Source organism: Bos grunniens, chromosome 7 (genome assembly GCF_055505025.1).
Source record: "Bos grunniens cultivar Pamir isolate PY7600 chromosome 7, Bosgru_T2T1.0, whole genome shotgun sequence".
Taxonomy (NCBI): Eukaryota; Metazoa; Chordata; class Mammalia; order Artiodactyla; family Bovidae; genus Bos; species Bos grunniens.
The window spans coordinates 9927646-9946734 of NC_141171.1; the positions used below are offsets into that span (position 1 = coordinate 9927646).

At 39.1% G+C, this 19089-nt stretch overlaps 1 protein-coding gene across 1 annotated transcript; it reads left to right on the forward strand.

Annotated features, from left to right (window-relative positions):
* Positions 1 to 16175: 16175 nt before the first annotated feature.
* LOC147368320 (olfactory receptor 7A17-like) lies at positions 16176 to 17045 on the forward strand. Its single transcript, XM_086413555.1, has one exon. The coding sequence runs from the start codon at positions 16176 to 16178 to the stop codon at positions 17043 to 17045; it is 870 nt and encodes a 289-aa protein (XP_086269681.1).
* The last annotated feature ends 2044 nt before the right edge of the window (positions 17046 to 19089 follow it).

The following is a 19089-nucleotide window of genomic DNA, read 5'->3' on the forward strand; positions in this document are numbered from 1 at the left end:
GGGATTCTCCAGGCAAGAACACTGGAGTGGTTGCCATTTCCTTCTCCAGTGCATAAAAGTGAAAAGTGAAAGTGAAATCATTCAGTCGTGTCTGACTCTTAGCGACCCCATGGACTGCAGCCCACCAGGGTCCTCCGTCCATGGGATTTTCCAGGCAAGAGTACTGGAATGGGGTGCCGTTGCCTTCTCCGATCAAAGAGTCTACAATTAATGAATTCTGAAGAGGATCTCAAGAAAAGGAAACCCTGTACACTGTTGGTAGGGGTGTAAATTGGTGCAGACACTATAGAAAATAGTACAGAAGTTCCTCAAAAGCTAGAAATAGAACTAGGCTGTGATTAAATAATTCCACATGTGAGTATTTATCCAAAAGATGTAAAAACACTAAATAATATGTATTACTAAATTCACTGCCACAAAGTTAAGATAATCAACTTATGGTTTCAACCTAAGTGTTCATTGGCAGAAGACTGGACAAAGATAATGTGTTCTATACAATAGAATACTACTTAGGTATAAAACAGTGAAATCTCACTATTTACAACAATATGGCTAGACCTAGAGGGTATGGTTGTCTGAGGAGGCCTTACAAATAGCTGAGAAAAGAAGAGAAGCTAAAGGAAAAGGAGAAAGAGCTTGCTCAAATTCATATCCATTGAGTCAGTGATGCCATTCAACTGTCTGATCCTTGGTCTTCCCCTTCTCTTCCTGCCTTCAATCTTTCCCTGCATCAGGGTCTTTTCTAATGAGTTGATTCTTCACATCAGATGGCCAAATTATTGGTGTTTCAGCTTCAGCATCAGTTCTTCCAATGAATATTCAGGATTGATTTCCTTTAGGATGGAATGCTTAGATCTCCTTGCAATCCAAGGGACTCTCAAGAGTCTTCTCCAACACCACAGTCCAAAAGCATCAATTTTTCAGTGCTCAGCTTTCTTTATAGTCCAACTCTCACATCCATACATGACCACTGGAAAAACCATCGCCTTGACTAGATGGACCTTTGTTGGAAAAGTAATGTCTCTGCTTTTTAATATGCTCTCTAGGTTGGTCATAGTTTTTCTTCCAAGGAGCAAGTGTCTTTTAATTTCATGGCTGTAGTCACCATCTACAGTGGTTTTGGAACCCCCCAAAATAAAGTCTGTCACTGTTTCCATTGTTTCCCCATCTATCTGCCATGAAGTGATGGGACCAGATGCCATGATCTTATTTTTCTGAAAATTGAGCTTTAAGCCAACTTTTTCATTCTCCTGCTTCACTTTCATCAAGAGGCTCTTTAATTATTCTTCATTTTCTGCCATTAGGGTAGTGTCATCTGTGTATCTGAGGTTATTGCTATTTCTCGCAGCAATCTTGATTCCAGCTTGTGCTTCATCCAGCCTGGCTTTTTACATGATGTACTCTGCATATACATCATTACATAATGTATTCTGCATATACATGCATACTGTGGGCAGGAATCCCTTAGAACAAATGGAGTAGCCATCATGGTCAACAAGAGTCTGAAATGCAGTACTTGGATGCAATCTCAAAAACAACAAAATGATCTCTGTTCGTTTCCAAGGGAAACGATTCCATATCATGGTAATCTATGTCTTTGCCCCGACCAGCAACACTGAAGAAGTTGAAGTTGAACAGTTCTATGAAGACCTACAAGAGCTTCTAGAGCTAACACCCAAAAAAGATGTCCTTTTCATTATAGGGGACTGGAATGCAAAAGTAGGAAGTTGAGAAACACCTGGAGTAACAGGCAAATTTGGGCTTGGAGTACACAGTGAAGCAGGGGAAAGGCTAATAGAGTTCTGCCAAGAGAATACACTGGTCATAGCAAACACCCTCTTCCAACAACACAAAAGAAGACTCTATACATGGACATCACTGGATGGTCGACACCAAAATCAGATTGATTATATTCTTTGCAGCCAAAGATGGAGAAGCTCTATACAGTAAGCAAAAACAAGAGCAGGAGTTGACTGTGACTCGGATCATGAGCTCTTTATTGCAAAATTCAGACTAAAATTGAAAAAGTGGAGAAAACCACTAGACCATTCAGGTATGACATAAATCAAACCCCTTATGACTATACAGTGGAAGTGAGAAATAGATTTAAGGTATTAGATCTGATAGAGAGAGTGCCTGATGAACTATGGATGGAGGTTCATTCAACAGGAGACAGGGATCAAGCCCATCCCCAAGAAAAAGAAATGCAAAAAAGCAAAATGGCTGTCTGAGGAGGCCTTACAAATAGCTGTGAAGAGAAGCAAAAAGCAAAGGAGAAAAGGAAAGATATATATACCCATTTGAATGCAGAGTTCCAAAGAAAAGCAAGGAGAGATAAGAAAGCCTTCTTCAGTGATCAATGCAAATAAATAGAGGAAAACAGTAGAATGGGAAAGGCTAGAGATCTCTTCAAGAAAATTAGAGATACCAAGGGAACATTTCATGCAAAGATAGGCACAATAAAGGACAGAAATGGTAGGGAGCTAACAGAAGCAGAAGATATTAAGAAGAGGTGGCAATAATACACAGAAGCACTGTACAAAACAGATCTTCAAGACCCAGAATCAGGATGGTATGATCACTCACCCAGAGCCAGACATCCTGGAGTGTGGAGTCAAGTGGGACTTAGAAAGCATCACTACAAACAAAGCTAGTGGAGGTGATCGAATTCCAGTTGAACTATTTCAAATCTGGAAAGATGATGCTGTGAAATTACTGCACTCAATATGCCAGCAAACTCAGCAGTGGCCACAGGACTGGAAAATGTCAGATTTCATTCCAATCCCAAAGAAAGATAATGCCAAAGAATGTTCAAACTACTGCTCGATTGCACTCATCTCACACGATAGTAAAGTAATGCTCAAAATTCTCCAAGCCAGGCTTCAGCAATACCTGAACTGTGAACTTCCAGATGTTCAAGCTGGTTTTAGAAAAGGCAGAGGAACCAGAGATCAAATTGCCAACATCTGCTGGATCATCAAAAAAGGAGGAGAATTCCAGAAAAAACACCTCTTTCTACTTTATTGACTCTGCCAAAGTCTTTGACTGTGTGGATCACATAAACTATGGAAAATTCTGAAAGAGATGGGAATACCAGACCACCTGACCTGCCTCTTGAGAAACCTGTATGCAGGTCAGGAAGCAACAGTTAGAACTGGACGTGGAACAACAGACTGGTTCCAAATAGGAAAAGGTGTACGTCAAGGCTGAATATTGTCTCCCTGCTTATTTAACTTATATGCAGAGTACATCATGAGAAACGCTGAGCTGGAAAAAGCACAAGCTGGGATCAAGATTTCCAGGAGAAATATAAATAACCTGAGATATGCAGATGACACCACCCTTATGGCAGAAAGTCAAGAAGAACTAAAGAGCCTCTTGATGAAAGTGAAAGAGGAGAGATAAAAAGTTGGTTTAAAGCTCAACATTCAGAAAATGAAGATCGTGGCATCTGGTCCCATCACTTCATGGGAAATAGATGGGGAAACACTGTCAGACTTTATTTTTCTGGGCTCCAAAATCACTGCAGATGGTGATTGCAGCCATGAAATTAAAAGACACTTACTCCTTGGAGGAAAGATATGCCCGACCTAGACAGCTTATTAAAAAGCAGAGACATCATTTGTCAACAAAGGTCCGTCTAGACAAGGCTATGGTTTTTCCAGTGATCATGTATGGATGTGAGAGTTGGACTATTAAGAAAGCTGAGCACTGAAGAATTGATGTTTTTGAACTGTGGTGTTGGAGAAGACTCTTAAGAGTCCTTTGGACTGCAAGGAAATCCAACCCGTCCATGTTAAAGGAGATCAGTCCTGGGTGTTCATTGGAAGGACTGATGTTGAAGCTGAAACTCCAATATTTTTTCCACCTAATGGGAAGAGCTGACTCATTTGAAAAGACCCTGATGCTGGGAAAGATTGAGCACAGGAAGAGAAGGGGATGACATAGAATGAGATGGTTGGATGGCATCATTGTCTTAATATAAATGGGTTTCGGTGGACTCTGGGATTTGGTGATGAACAGGAAGGCCTGACGTGCTGTGGTTCATGGGGTTGCAAAGAGTTGTACATGACTGAGTGACTGAACTAAACTGAACTCTGCATATAAGTTAAATAAGCAGGGTGACAATATAAAACCTTGATGTACTCCTTTCCCAATTTGGGACCAGTCTGTTGTTCCATGTCTGGTTCTAACTGTTGCTTCTTCTTCTTTTTTTTTTTTTAATTTAAATTTATTTATTTTAATTAGAGGCTAATTACTTTACAATATTGTATTGGTTTTGCCATACATCAACTTGAATCCACCACGGGTGTACACGTGTTCCGAATCCTGAAGGAGGCGGGTAAGTTGGGCTGGTATTCCTATCTCTTCAAGAATTTTCAGTTTGTTGTGATCTACACAGTCAAAGGCTTTGACATAATCAATAAAGCAGAAGATGTTTTTCTGGTATTCTCTTGCTTTTTCGATGATCCAGTGGCAATTTGATCTCTGGTTCCTCTGCCTTTTCTAAACCCAGTTTGCACCTGTGGAAGTTCACGGTTCACGTCCTATTGAAGCCTGGCTTGGATAATTTTGAGCAATACTTTGCTAGCATGTGAAATGAATGCAATTTTGTGGTATTTTGAACATTCTTTGACCTTGCCTTTCTTTGGGATTGGAATGAATACTTGAAACCTGATTCCAAATAGCATACGATAAAGAAAAATCTAATTCTTTGCTTGAATGAAGTAAACCAGAAATACAAAAGGACTTGATCAGGCAGTTTTCCATGGAGAAAGTAGCTGTCTAATTAATCTACAAATATAGTCAGTCCTACAGGAAATGGAATAATTGCAAAGTAAGCTCATTAGCACACTCCTTTTCATATAATAATTATATTTTTATTTGAATACTAAAAGAGGAAAGATGCTGTGAACTATTTGTTTCATGAACTGCTCTCATGAAAAATTGTCAGCATTCCTTGGTCCGGATATTTGTCATCACAGTCAAATATGCTCTGTATTTTCAAAAGTGTCCTTATATCACTATCAGTTCAGTTCAGTTCAGTCACTCAGTTGTGTCTGACTCTTTGCGACCCCGTGGATCACAGCACACCAGGCCTCCCTGTCCACCAGCTCCTGGAGTTCACTCAGACTCATGTCCATCGAGTCAGTGATGCAATCCAGCCATCTCATCCTCTGTCATCCCCTTCTCCTCCTGCCCCCAATCCCTCCCAGCATCAGAGTCTTTTCCAATGAGTCAACTCTTCGCACGACGTGGCCAAAGTACTGGAGTTTCAGCTTTAGCATTATTTCTTCCAAAGAAATCCCAAGGCTGATCTCCTTCAGAATGGACTGGTTTGATCTCCATGCAGTCCAAGGGACTCTTAAGAGTCTTCTCCAACACCACAGTCCAAAGGCATCAATTCTTCAGTGCTCAGCTTTCTTCACAGTCCAACTCTCACATCCGTACATGACCACTGGAAAAACCATAACCTTGACTAGATGGACCTTTGTTGGCAAAGTAATGTCTCTGCTTTTGAATATGCTATCTAGGTTGGTCATAACTTTCTTTCCAAGGAGCAAGCGTCTTTTAATTTCATGGCTGCAGTTACCATCTGCAGTGATTTTGGAGCCCCCCCTAAATAAAATCTGACGCTGTTTCCACTGTTTCCCATCTATTTGCCGTGAAGTGATGGGACTATGCATCCTTCCATTTTAAATACCCTACTTCTTTATTTCAGTTAATCACATAGGTCCTTGGAATTATCTTCTATTTTTAGTGGAAGCAATTTTACCTCATATTCTCTTTTTAAATCAAACTTCCATTTTCATCATTTAACGGTTGACTTTGTCCTTTACATGACTGAGTTCAATATTCACTTATATCTTTGTCATCATCATTTAATAAATACTCAAGTGAACAAACTAATGCAGTGATCTTAGCTTCAGGCTAGTCTGAATTGGCTGTCATGTGAACTCAGGTAAATGTTTGTGACTTCCACTCCCTTTAACTTTCTCCTGCAGTATTTTCTGGGTTCTTGGACTCATCTGGGTGAAGTCCCTGAGGGCAAGGCCTCCACAATGATGTCCAAATTTGCCTTGGATGGTTGATGATAGAGATAGAAGTTCTACTCACAGACAAGACAGCAGAGTGTTGTCAAATGTTTGTCCTGCACTGAGTTATGAATAACCACATACTGTTCAGCCCAAGGTTGTACATGTTGAGGGGCACAGCAGAAGAAACATTTATGTCCCTCTTGTTACCACCACCTTTAATAATTGATTTCCCTGAGAGAAATCACTAGTCTGGACAGAAAAAGTATTCCACTCATTCCCCCTATCTAGGACACAATGTTGTGAGCCAGATAGATTCAGTATTTATTAATCATCCTCTATGATATCTACTGCCTTCCAAAGTTATAACCCTTAAGATCTCAGCACCTCATCCCAACTCTGAGTTCAAGTTTTCTCCAGGGTCTAAGATTGAGGATACCCTTTTGACTAGGTCCCTAATCAAAACATTGCCTTTGGTGGATCACAGTCCATAATATCTTTAGTAAACAATAATTCCCATCTTCAAGAAATGTTAACTTTGTTTGGTTTTTAATCTAAATTCTTGGGTTGTACGTGGCTTGGATTCATGACAATTCTTCCAAAACAACTAGCAACTTCAACTTTCTATTACTAGCTAATAGCTATCCATCCCTCATCTGAAAATGCTTCTTAATTATAAAAGTTGTGTTTAGATCTTAGCACCTTATAGGTTCCTCACATTATGTATAAAAATGAGGTTTTAAAATCCCATTGTAAGTCCTGAAACCATAAAACTCTTAGAAGAGAACTTAGGCAGAATACTCTTTGACATAAACATGGTAATATTTTTTAGAACTCTGCTGTAAAGCAAAAGATGATGACGATGAAAGTTGCTCAGTCATGTCCAACTCTTTGCAACCCCATGGAGTCCATGGAATTCTCCAGGCCAGGATACTGGAGTGGATAGCCTTTCCCTTCTCCAGGGGATCTCCCCAACCCAGGGATCGAACCCAGGTCTCCCACATTGCAGGTGAATTCTTTACCAGCTGAGCCACAAGGGAAGCCCAAGAATACTGCAGTGGGTAGCCTATCCCTTCTCCAGCAGATCTTCCTGACCCAGGAATCGAAGCGGGGACTCCTGTGGATTCTTTACCAACTGAGCTATGAGAGAAGCCTAAAGAAATAGATGCAAAAAATAAACAAATGGGACCTACTTAAATTCAAAAACAGTTACATAGAAAATGAAACCATCTACCGAGCAAAAAGATAAGCTATATCTTTTTGTAGTAGATAAGGTGTATGTAGTTACAAAAAACAACTGACAAGGAGTTAATATCCAAAATACACAATCAGTTCATACAACTCAATATTATATAAATGAAAAAGAAAAAAAAGCAATGAAACATGAGAAGAACAACTGAACAATATTTTTTCAAAAGAAGACTCATGGCAGATCAACATTATTAATTTTAAGGGAAATGCAAATCAGAAGAGAAGAGCATTGAAATATATATGTTACCATATGTGAAATAGGTAGCCAGTGGGAATTTGCTGGATAACTCAGGGAACTCAAAGCTGGTGCTCTGTGACAACCTAGAGTGGTAAGAGGGGGAGGAAGGTGGGAGGGAGAGTATAACAGGGAGGGGACATATGTATACCTATGGTCATTTCATGTTGTTGTATGGCAAAAGCCATCACAATATTGTAAAGTAATTATCTTACAATAATTTAAAAAAATCATTGGGATTGATGGGAAAGAAGTACTGTGTAAAAAGAACAACAACAATCAAAAACTGAACAGAGAAATTAAAAAATAAAAACCACAATGAGATTCTACCTTACATCTGTCAGATTGTCTATTATCAATACATAAGAACCAACAATGCTGGTGAAAACATGGAGAAAACAGAACCCTCTTACACTGTTGGTGGGAATGTAAATTGCTGTAACCACTATGGAGAACAGTATGGAGGTTCTTCAAAAATTTTAGAACTAACATATGACCCAGGAATTTCATTCCTGAGTATTTATCCAAGTAAAAGGTGCAGGTGTGCTCAGTTGTGTCCAACTCTTTGTAACTTCACAGACTGTAGCCTGCCAGGCTCCCCTGTCCATGGGATTTTCCAGGCAAGAATAATTGAATGGGCTGCCATTTCCTTCTTTAGGGGAGATTTCTGATCCAGGGATCGAACCCCCATCTCCTGTGTTTCCTGCATTGGCAGGCAGACTCTTTACCACTGAGCCACCAGGGAAGGCCCTTCTCCAAGTAAATGAAAATACTAATTAATATGCATCACTATGATCATGGCTGCATATTTATGATAGTCAAGATATAGATATAGCCTAAGTACTCATCAACAGAAGAATGGATACAGGCAATGTGGGTAAAGGATATATATAATGGATAAAAGATAAAGGATATGTATGTGCGCATATATAAACCTAGACATGCGGTGCAATACTACTTAGGTAAAAAAGAGTGAAACTTTAGCATTTTCAACAAAATGGAAAGATCTTGAGGGTATTATGCTAAGTGAAAGAAATGACAGCAAAAGACAAATACTATATAATATCACATACATGTGGAATATAAAAAATAGCAATTCACAAACAAAACAAAAATGTACATATTGATAAAAAGAACAGAGTAGTGGTTACTTGAAGGAAAGTGAGATAGATGGAGGACAAAATGAATAAAGAAGGTGAATAATATTAACAGATGAAAACAAAAAAAAATGTTGGTGCTACGCATACCACTGTGTACATAGAATTCAGAATCTAATGTTGCAACATTAAACAGTTATAATACTATAAGCTAATATCACCTCAATAAAATGAAATATTGAAATACTACCTCAATAAAAAAATAATAAAAAAAGATAGCTGGATGGTATCACCAACTCGATGGGCACGAGTTTGAGCAAGTCCTGGAAGTTCGTGATGCACAGGGATGCCCAGCATGCTGCAGTCCATGGGGTCGCAAAGAGTCAGACATGAATGAGAGACTGAACTGAACTGAACAAAATGAGAATGTTAGTGTTGGTGTGGATGTGCAGAAAAGTGAACTCTTGCACACTATTTGTGTTAATGTAATTTATGGTACCGCCACAATGCAAAAAAAGTAGAAAAGTCACTTAAAAATGAAAAAAATTGAAAATGTTAGTCATCTAGTCCTGTCTCTTTGTCACACCAAGGACTATAGTCTCCCAGGCTCCTCTGTCCATGGAATTCTCCAGGTAAGAATACTGGAGTGGGCTGCCATTCCCTTCTCCAGGGGATATTCCCAACCCAGGGATTGAACTTACCTCTCCTGCATTGCAGGCAGGTTCTTTTCCATATGAGTCACCAGGAAAGCCCTAAAACTGGGATATTATCTAGTACTTCCATGCCTGGGCATATATCCAAAGAATTAAATTAATTCCGTTGAAGAGATATGTACAACCATGTTCATTGCAACATTGCTCACTATATGCAAGACAAGAATACAACCAAAGTGTCCATTGGTCTGTGAGTGGATTTTTAAAAAAATGTTTTCTGTATGTATATTATAATATCTTTGGCAGTAATAAAGAATGAAATCCTGCCGCTAGTGATAATATGGTTGAACTTTGAGGACATCATGCTGTGTGAAATAATTTAGTCAGTGAAAAACAAATACTGTGTTATCTTACATATATGTGGAACTTAACAAGTCCAGCATTATAGAAATAAAGAATACAATGCTGGTTTCCAGAACCTGGGGAGTGGGGAATTTTGGGAGATGTTGGTCAAAGAATCCAAACTTCTAGTTATAAGATGAATAAATTTTGAACATCTAAGAGTCAGCATGGTGGCAGTAGTTAACTGCCATTCAAGTATATCCTTGAAATGTGCTAAGAGAGTAAATCTTAACTGTTGTCACCCAAGAAAAAATAATTTCCAGAGGCAACCAAGGTATTAACTAATTTTATTGAGTAATTGTTTGGGGATATATCAATATAACAGATCATTATACTGTATACCTTAAACTTGCACAATATGATAGGTGAACTACCTGTCAATAGAGCTGGAAAAATAAAGTAAAGTGTACAGTTTGTACAAATGGAATAACCATATACAAACCAAGTACATTCTGCCTTATTCTATTCATGTGTGTCAAGGAAGTGCAAAATAGTCTTTCTTTGTTTTGAATGTAATTGTGAAAAATGTAATCTCCCCAAGCCTAAATATCATTATTTCTGAATGTGTCATAGGATAATAAACAGTGCTACTAATGAATGTGCAGGCTTCCCTGATATCTCAGTTGGTAAAGAATCTGCCTGCAATGGAGGAGACACTGGTTCAATTCCTGAGTCGGGTAGATCCCCTGGAGAAAGGATAGGCTACCCACTCCAATATTCTTGGGCTGGGAAGATCCCCTGGAGAAGGGATATTCTACCCACTCCAGTATTCTTGGGCTTCCCTTGTGGCTGAGCTGGCAAAGAATCCACCTGCAATGTGGGAGACCTGAGTTCGATTTCTGAGTTGGGAAGATCCCCTGGAGAAGGGAAAGGCTACCCATTCTAGTATTCTAGCCTGGAGAATCCCATGGACAGAGGAGCCTGTAGCCTATGGGGTAGACATAGTCAGACATGACTGAGCAAGCACACATACAATTGATTATGGACTAAACAAGAAAGAAGCCTCAAGCCTAGACTCTGGAGAAAATGTGAACTCATGGATGGGATTGGGTGCTGGAATCATCAGGTTTATTCCTCTGGAGGACAGAAGAGCTCATGGAAGGAGTAATAAACACTGATTTGTCTGGCTTGTTACATTGTCTTGTAGACAAAGAGAATAAAAAGGAAAATCTTTCTGTCTACTCCTATGGGGAATGAATTACTTAGAGGTGGTGATAACAAGGGAAATGTGCTAATGAGAAGACACAGGGAGCAGTAAATATATCCTCTGCTGCATCCCTCAGCCTGGGCAACCTTAGTCCAGCCAGGACATGGTTGTTGCTTTTGGAGTCATAACTCCTGCTGGCAAACCAATGCTTGACTCTGTCCCACTGTAACATCTGGAAACACGCCTTCTTTTTCCATCATCAACCATCTAAGAGGATTTTGACATCTATATTGAGACCTTCATCTCAGAGATTCCACCCAGGTGAGTTCAATAGTCCAGTAAATATTGCAAGATAAGGTGAAAGGGAATACAAGGCAAGAACCTTTACCTGAGTTTACCTGAGAGGCAGTACAGACTAATTCAGAGCTAAGATCACTGGGGTTGTTTTTGTGCTTAACAACTAAATATATTAATTTATGAAGCCAGAAGTAAAAGGGAACATTAAACTCTACAATGCAAGGGTCGTTGCAACTCTTTGGGCTATAGCCCACCAGACTCCTCAGTCCATGGAATTCTCCAGGCAAGAATACTGAAGTGGGTCGCCATTTTCCTCTTCAGGGGATCTTCCTGACCCGGGGATGTAACTCTTGTCTTCTGTGTCTCCTGAATTGGCAGGCAAATTTTTTACCATCTGAGACACCTGGTAAGCCCCAATAGTGAAGATGGAAATTCAATTAGAAGAGGAAATGGGAGGTTTAAATTATTCCAGTAAAAGTAGAACTTAAGTCCAAGGAAGTTTGCCTTTAATTGAAAGAGAGGATCAGGGTGTTGTGGAGGCATGTACAGTGATGTAAGTACAGTGTTTTGGTTTTTTTTTTAAGATCCTATCCAAGGAGTGCAGGCAAACATTACCTTAAAATAGCTTTCGTGACATAAGCATTTCACAATATCTTGAGTTAATATTCAAATAAAAAAATATTGTGTGAAAATGGGAATGCTAACCAGCTTAGTTTGCAATCATTTCTCTACCTGTAAGACTGAATATATTTTTAGAATACTTAGCTAGTTACATTCTCTATTTGACTGTTTTTCTATTTGCTTAAGTCCTTTGCTTTTATAGAAAATTCAAAAATTTTTTTCTTATTTCTTTTTTTGTTTGTATCCTCAAAGAATTGGAATTTTTAATCAATTTTTTCTTTACCATTTAGTTACTGTATGTATATTTATATATCAATTCAGTTTAGTCACTCAGTCCTGTCCGACTCTTTGTGACCCTGTAGACTTCAGCCCTCCAGGCTTCCCTGTCCAACACCAACTCCCGGAGCTTGCTCCATCAAGTCGGTGATGCCATTCAACCATCTCATCCTCTGTTGTCCCCTTCTCCTCCTGCCTTCAGTCTTTCCCCGCATCAGGGTCTTTTCCAATGGGTCAGTTCTTCACATCAGGTGGCCAAAGTATTGGAGCTTCAGCTTCAGCATCAGTCCTTCCAATGAATATTCAGAACTGATCTCCTTTAGGACGGACTGGTTTGTTCTCTTTGCAAGTCAAGGGACTCTCAAGATTCTTCCTCAACACCACAGTTCATAAGCATCAATATGTGTATGTATATATATATATATATATATATATATATATATATATATATATAAGTATGTGCAAAATTGAACCCATGTCTCTTGAGTCTCCTGCATTGGCAAGCAGATTCTTTATCACTGAGACATCTAGGAAGCCCCTCTTTTGCATACTTGGTGTTATTAAATCACTCTTTGCATATATCCAACTACTTTTCATATCTACTGTTTCTCATTGTTCCTTTCCTTCTTTGGTGATTAGATCTATTTCTAAATGTTGCCCCAAAATAACTATTTGTTAAGGCAATCATCTTTACATTAGATGAAAATCGCCTTTGTATTCCATATGTGTATTTGATTCCTTTTGTCTCTGTGTAATGGAATTTCCCAGGTGGCTCAGCCAGTAAAAAATCTGCCTGCAATGCAGGAGACCTGGGTTTGTTTCCTGGGTGGAGAAGATCCTTTGGAGAGGGGAATGGCAACCCACTCCAGTATTCTTGCCTGGAGATTTCCATGGACAGAGGAACATGGTGGGTTACAGTCCGTGGGGTCTCAAAGAGTCAGCTTTGAGAGAGACTAAGTGGCTGAGAGACTAAGCACACGCACACACACACACACACAGGCCTTTGTGTAAGAAGAAATGATAACTTATTTAGATACTACTTCCTCTCAATATTTTAAAAAAATTTTCTCTTATTTAATTTTATTCCCAAGATTTTGGTAATCTATAAGTGAATTAGTGGCTTTTGCAAGCCAAAGTCTTGGCTTTCTTGCCCACTAAAAATGAATAAAATATACAGAGACAGAATTTGGAGGAAATAGAAAGGTGGCTTTAATTCTCAGCTGGCAGAGGAGGGAACACAGCAGGCTAATGCCTCAAGAACTGTGCCTCTCTCCCTGAGGAGTCTAGGTGATGTAGGAGACAGAAGGGCCCCAGGTTAGATGTTTACAACCAGCTTCCTATTTATATGTCCTGAGACAAGAGATAGGTGACCTCCAATTGAGGAATTTACAACTAGCGTCCTGTTTGCCCTAAAATGGAAGTAACAACAGAAACAGCATACATGGGCAGTCTTTGTCTCTTGTAAACATCTCAGGGAAATAACCATGGCAAGGACAAAGGGAGGCAAAACTCTGTCTGAGTAAAGGATTAAGGGATTTCTGTTCCTCCCTCTTTGGGGGACAAGGGAGACACTACACATGCTCAGAAGGGCTCCTTGTGGGTCAAAACTCAAGGGATAATTCCAGACCATAATGAGTCTTGCTCCTCCCAGAATCCTTAACTTCAAAATCTATCTTGGCTGCAGGGTGTGTGAGCATCCAATGGGAGGACCCAGGGTAGGTCAGGTGTGGAAAAAGAAAGCAGGCAATTGGCCTGAAGGAAAATGAAGACCCAGAATAATTGGCCTATATAAGTGATTAATCATCTCACTAGTGGGGAATGCCCACACTCTTTCTCTCTGGGTGTGCATCTCTGCCTTGCTTCTACCTCAACTAAACAAACCATTACTCTATATGCTTTCCCACTTGTTGTTCTGTGTCTCTAATAATAAACTTTGTACCTGCATTTATGGTTTCTGCCTCTGTGATAAACACACTTTTCAGTGGGAGCAAAAATTCAGAGAAAAGCAGCTTCTAGCCTATAGCCCTTGCTGGTTTGGCGGTGAGAAATGAAAATGTCTCCTGCCATATCAAGAAACAAGACATGTCACAGCCATCAGCAATTTCTGGCCTCCAAATGTGAATGTGAGCTCCCTAAGCTGTGATCCAGCAGATGCTGCCATCTGCAAGTTGATTGCTGAGGAGCTGGGGGAATGCAAGAGGCAAGGTGAGCAAGGAAACAGGGTTGGCCCCAGATAGCTGAGATGCATATGAAAGGAATGAATTCAGTGAGCCCAGAGGCTTGCATCTTCTCATACATAGAATAGAAATTCCTTGACTTGATATCTGATCTTTGATGTTCAGACTGCCTGCTCCCTTTGTTGCAAACTTGTATATAGCCTGACATCCCCTCCTGCCTCCTTGGAGCAGTTTTCTCAGAGCTACTGAGATTCTATCTCCCTGGCTCTGAGTCCTTAACATTCCCACCAAATGAAATAACTCTCTACTTTCAGGCTGTGATTATATTTTTTAGTAGACAGTAACTAGGATTCCTGGTTCTCATCCGGCTACCCAGGTTCAATTCCTGGGCAGGGAATTTAGATCTTGCTTCATGCCACTGCTCACTGCTCCCTCACTGAAATCATAGAGGCTTATACAAGATGAAGGCTCACAGTCAGGGGTTGGTGATGAGCAACAAATGTGCAAGGATCTTGTCTTCTTCCTCTTATATTGCTTCAAAAACAGTCATAGGCTGGCATCAGTAATCTAGTAATTGAGTCTGGTGGTCAGGGGACTCTGTGACTTTCTTCCTGATATGTAGAAAGAACTAAAAGGGGGAGAGTGCTATAAAGGTAAGCACCAGGTAAAGGATGTATTTAGCATAGAGTCAAAGGATAATCAGGGCTAGAGTTAGGGTTAGACAGGAAAGCCTGTGGTGCTGCTGTCCATGTGGTGGCATGAGTATGACATGACTTAGCCACTGAACAACAACAACAGCAAAAAAGGATAATAGGTGCAAAATGTAGCTCCTGCAGACTTTGGGGGCAGAAAAGCAAACTCAGTTAAAGACTACAGATTAGGAACACTTGAAGTAAAAACTGGGAATGTTCAGGCCTGCTCAGTGTTATCTGTGTCTTCCTCATTCTCAGGAAAGGGACAGGAAAAACTCACTCCTCTTTTTTCCTATTTCACTGCAACATGACCCACACTGATATTAAATTATAATTAAAATATATATGTGTATATATATACACACATGTATGTATAAATATATAGAGATTGGTTTTGGATATCTATCAGTTTGTTTCATATAGTCTTTTAAAATTGAATTTCATAAGTGCTGAAAGTACATAATGTTGATACGGGGACTCTGTGTCTTGAAGTTTCAGCAGTAGCAGGAAGGCCATCTCATTTTTCTACATCTTCTGATGCCATCTCTCCTCTCTCACCCTCCTGCTCATGTCCCTTATTAGAGTGGCTTCCTTTTCTGGACTGAACCATCTTACATGAGGACTTTCCAGGCCCTTGCACTGACTCTTCCCTTGCCAGGCACACACTTTCCCAGTTATGCTCATGTCACTGGCTCTCTCCTCCTTGAAATCTGTTCAAATATCACCTTGTTTGAAGTTTCTTCCTGAACATGTATTTAAAAATAGCATCTTTATTTGACTGTCTCTATTACATCTGCTTTATCTTCGTAGCATCAATAACCATTGGACACACTTTATATTGTTTTTTATTTGCTTCTCTTCTCCATAACTGGAATTTGGAATTTTTGTTTTTCAGAACAGTGCATTTATTGCATGTACAGTGCCTGGTCTTTGTCTCAATTCAAGACAAATTCCTCAAATACGTGAAAGAATTTCTCATTAAAAACTTGAATACATGACATCTTGAGGAAAAACTTGCTAATTAGAGATGGCACAGGGAAATCCCTAAAAAGATTCAAATCCATGAACAAAATACTGAAATTAACTTCTTCATGGCAAAAGATATATGGTCCCATTTAAAAAATGTGAATAATGCCAGTTTGTATGAAAACAGTCATGATATTTACCACTTTCCTGGTAATCATACCCACCGTGAGACAGTAAGGAACCAAACAGCAAATTCAGAATTTCTTCTTATGGGATTTTCAGAGTCACCTGAACTGCAGCCCCTCATATTTGGGCTTTTTCTCTCCATGTACCTGATCACTATATTTGGAAACCTGCTCATCATCCTGGCCGTCAGCTCAGACCCCCACCTGCACACCCCCATGTACTTCTTCCTCTCCAACCTGTCCTTTGTAGACATCTGCTTCACCTCCACCACCATCCCAAAGATGTTGAAGAACATTTGGGCACAGAGTAAAGTTATAACCTATGAAGGCTGTATTATCCAGATGCAATTTTTTGCACTCTTTATAGGATTGGACGTCTTCCTCCTGACTGTGATGGCCTATGACCGCTTTGTGGCCATCTGCCACCCCCTGCACTACACGGTCATCATGAGCCCTCGGATCTGTGGACTGATGGTGCTGGTGTCCTGGATCATCAGTGTCCTGAATTCCTTGTTAGAAAGCTTAATGATGTTGAGACTGTCCTTCTGTACAGTCTTAGAAATTCCCCATTTTTTCTGTGAACTCAATCAGATGATCCAACTTGCCTGTTCTGACACTTTTCTCAATAATTTGGAGATGTATTTTAAAACTGTGTTCCTGGCTGGTGGTTCCCTTATATGTATCATTTACTCGTACTCTAAGATAGTTTCCTCCATACATAGAATCTCATCTGCTCAGGGGAAGTATAAGGCATTTTCCAGCTGTGCATCGCACCTTTTAGTTGTCTCGATATTTTATTGTACAGGCTTGGGTGTTTACCTTAGCTTGGCTGGTACTCGCAGCTCACACTCAAGTGCAACAGCCTCGGTGATGTACACTGTGGTCACACCCATGCTGAACCCCTTCATCTACAGTCTGAGGAATAAAGACTTAAAGAAGGGTCTGCAAAAACTCTTTGGAAAGGTAATTTTAAAAGGTCCTATTGTCACAGATCTTAAGAAGTACCTGTAGTAGCAGAGCTCAAACATTGAGCCCAGTGTTGCCATTGTTTGGTCAGATTGTGGAAAGAGAAGATGCCTCTTCTATTTTTCTTGAAATTTTTATTTTGATTTCAACTTTGTACAATTTATGTAACTCACTTTTATGCTTTGTGATGTCTGATATCCTATATTTGTCCCTTTTAAGTTTCCTATTTTCCCATGTTTCCAGTTTTGGATATAAAACATTGGAAATTCCCATTTATATCAAGGGACTACATGATATCTTAAGAATAATTTCTCCTCAGATGAAATAGTAAGGCTAGAGTGAGCATTGTTTTCTTTTGCTTGACTAAAAGAAGAGTTATGAATTATTCAACCCCTCTGGGGGAAGATCCCTACTTTTGGCATTCGCAACTATTAATACGTTTATAAAAGAGGAAAACTGAGAACGTAGTTACAATTTTTCACAACATCATTCTGTGCATATGCCTGTCCTAATTACTCTTCTTGATAATACAAATTTTAAATTACTCGTTGTTATCACTGATCATAGGATCTTTTTCTAATTATTAGGATCTTGTTCTGATATACAGCTGGTGTCCACTGTGTCTTCCATCATTACTGGCAAATACTGATAATATACTACATGTTTCCAAGTTAAATCTACACTGAAAGACAAATATGAAAAAATAGATTGATATAATATGACCCTAGACTTCACTTTAGTTAAGACAAAGCAAAATATGAAATCATGCATTTATTACTATACTAAATCTATATTTTCAGGTGATTCATAGATTCATTAAAATATGGACTATGAGTATCTGTTTGAAAGGTACATTCTTTAAGTTGAAGGACTTGTGGGATATATATATATATATATATATATATATATATATATATATTTATTTATTTTTTATTCCTGATTAGAAATTTCTAGTGCTATCAGTAATTATTATTCTTTCCATTTCTCTTAATAAAATATCTCCATCTATTCATAATTTTGTCAGGCCTCTATGGGGGCAGAGAATGAACAGTATCAATAATATCCATTAAGTATTATCCTCATTATTAAAGGATGACACAGAAAACTCAGATTCTCTTCAGGTATGTGATTTGTGGACACAGGTGTTGCGCAAACATCCATGTCCTTCCAACCTCGCCATGGGGCATCAAAGGGACCTCACTGGAGTCCCTTTTTCAAAGAGCTATATGAAACAAACTTGAACAACTGAGTGATTATGAATGTTATCTTCAACTTCAGAACAAGGTCCTAGAATACATAGAATCAGTTTATTATTATTGCTCTCAGTTTCATCCATTTTGATTATTTCATCATTTACTTATTGCTGTATACAAACTTGCCTAAAATAAAATTGTTTAATATAGTATCTCTCTTTTCCAATGAGATGGAACAGTGTGAAGTTGTTCTGATCTCTGCAGGGCTTCTCATGAGTCTGTAGTCGGCATGAACCTCTACCTTGTATTTCAAAGGCTCATCCACGATGTTGTGTGTGGTTGTACCGCTCTTCTGTCTTGAAGAATTTGTCACTGAACAACTTTCATATGTGGAGGTTAAGCTTCTAATTTGCAAGGGGAAATAAAGTTTTTAAATGTGAATTACCTTAATTTTACTATCTTAATACACACATGTGAAACCTTAATTTCTGCCTGTTAGAAGAGATATCTCCCATTCCAGTCAGCTGTGACTCAGCTATATTTGCTCCATATCCTACCTTGGCATGGACATTACATTTTTAAAATTCTAATAAATTTATTAAAGCAAAATTACAAGCAGTAAACTGTACTCATTTACAGTGTACCAGTTGAAGAATTTAGAAAGTCATTTAACAGTTTACGGTATGTACTGCCTGCTTCCATTTTTACACAACTTGAGAAGGTGTATGATAATTTTATTGTTTTGTTATGTATTTTTTAGAAATGCAATTCCTCAGCCCCCCTTTCCTTACTTCCAAAGGTAATATGAAAAAAATTATCATAATTTGTAAAGAAGAATGCTGTGAGAAAATCTGAAACTATAAAAGTACTTGTGTAGTCAAAACGGGGAAGGCAAT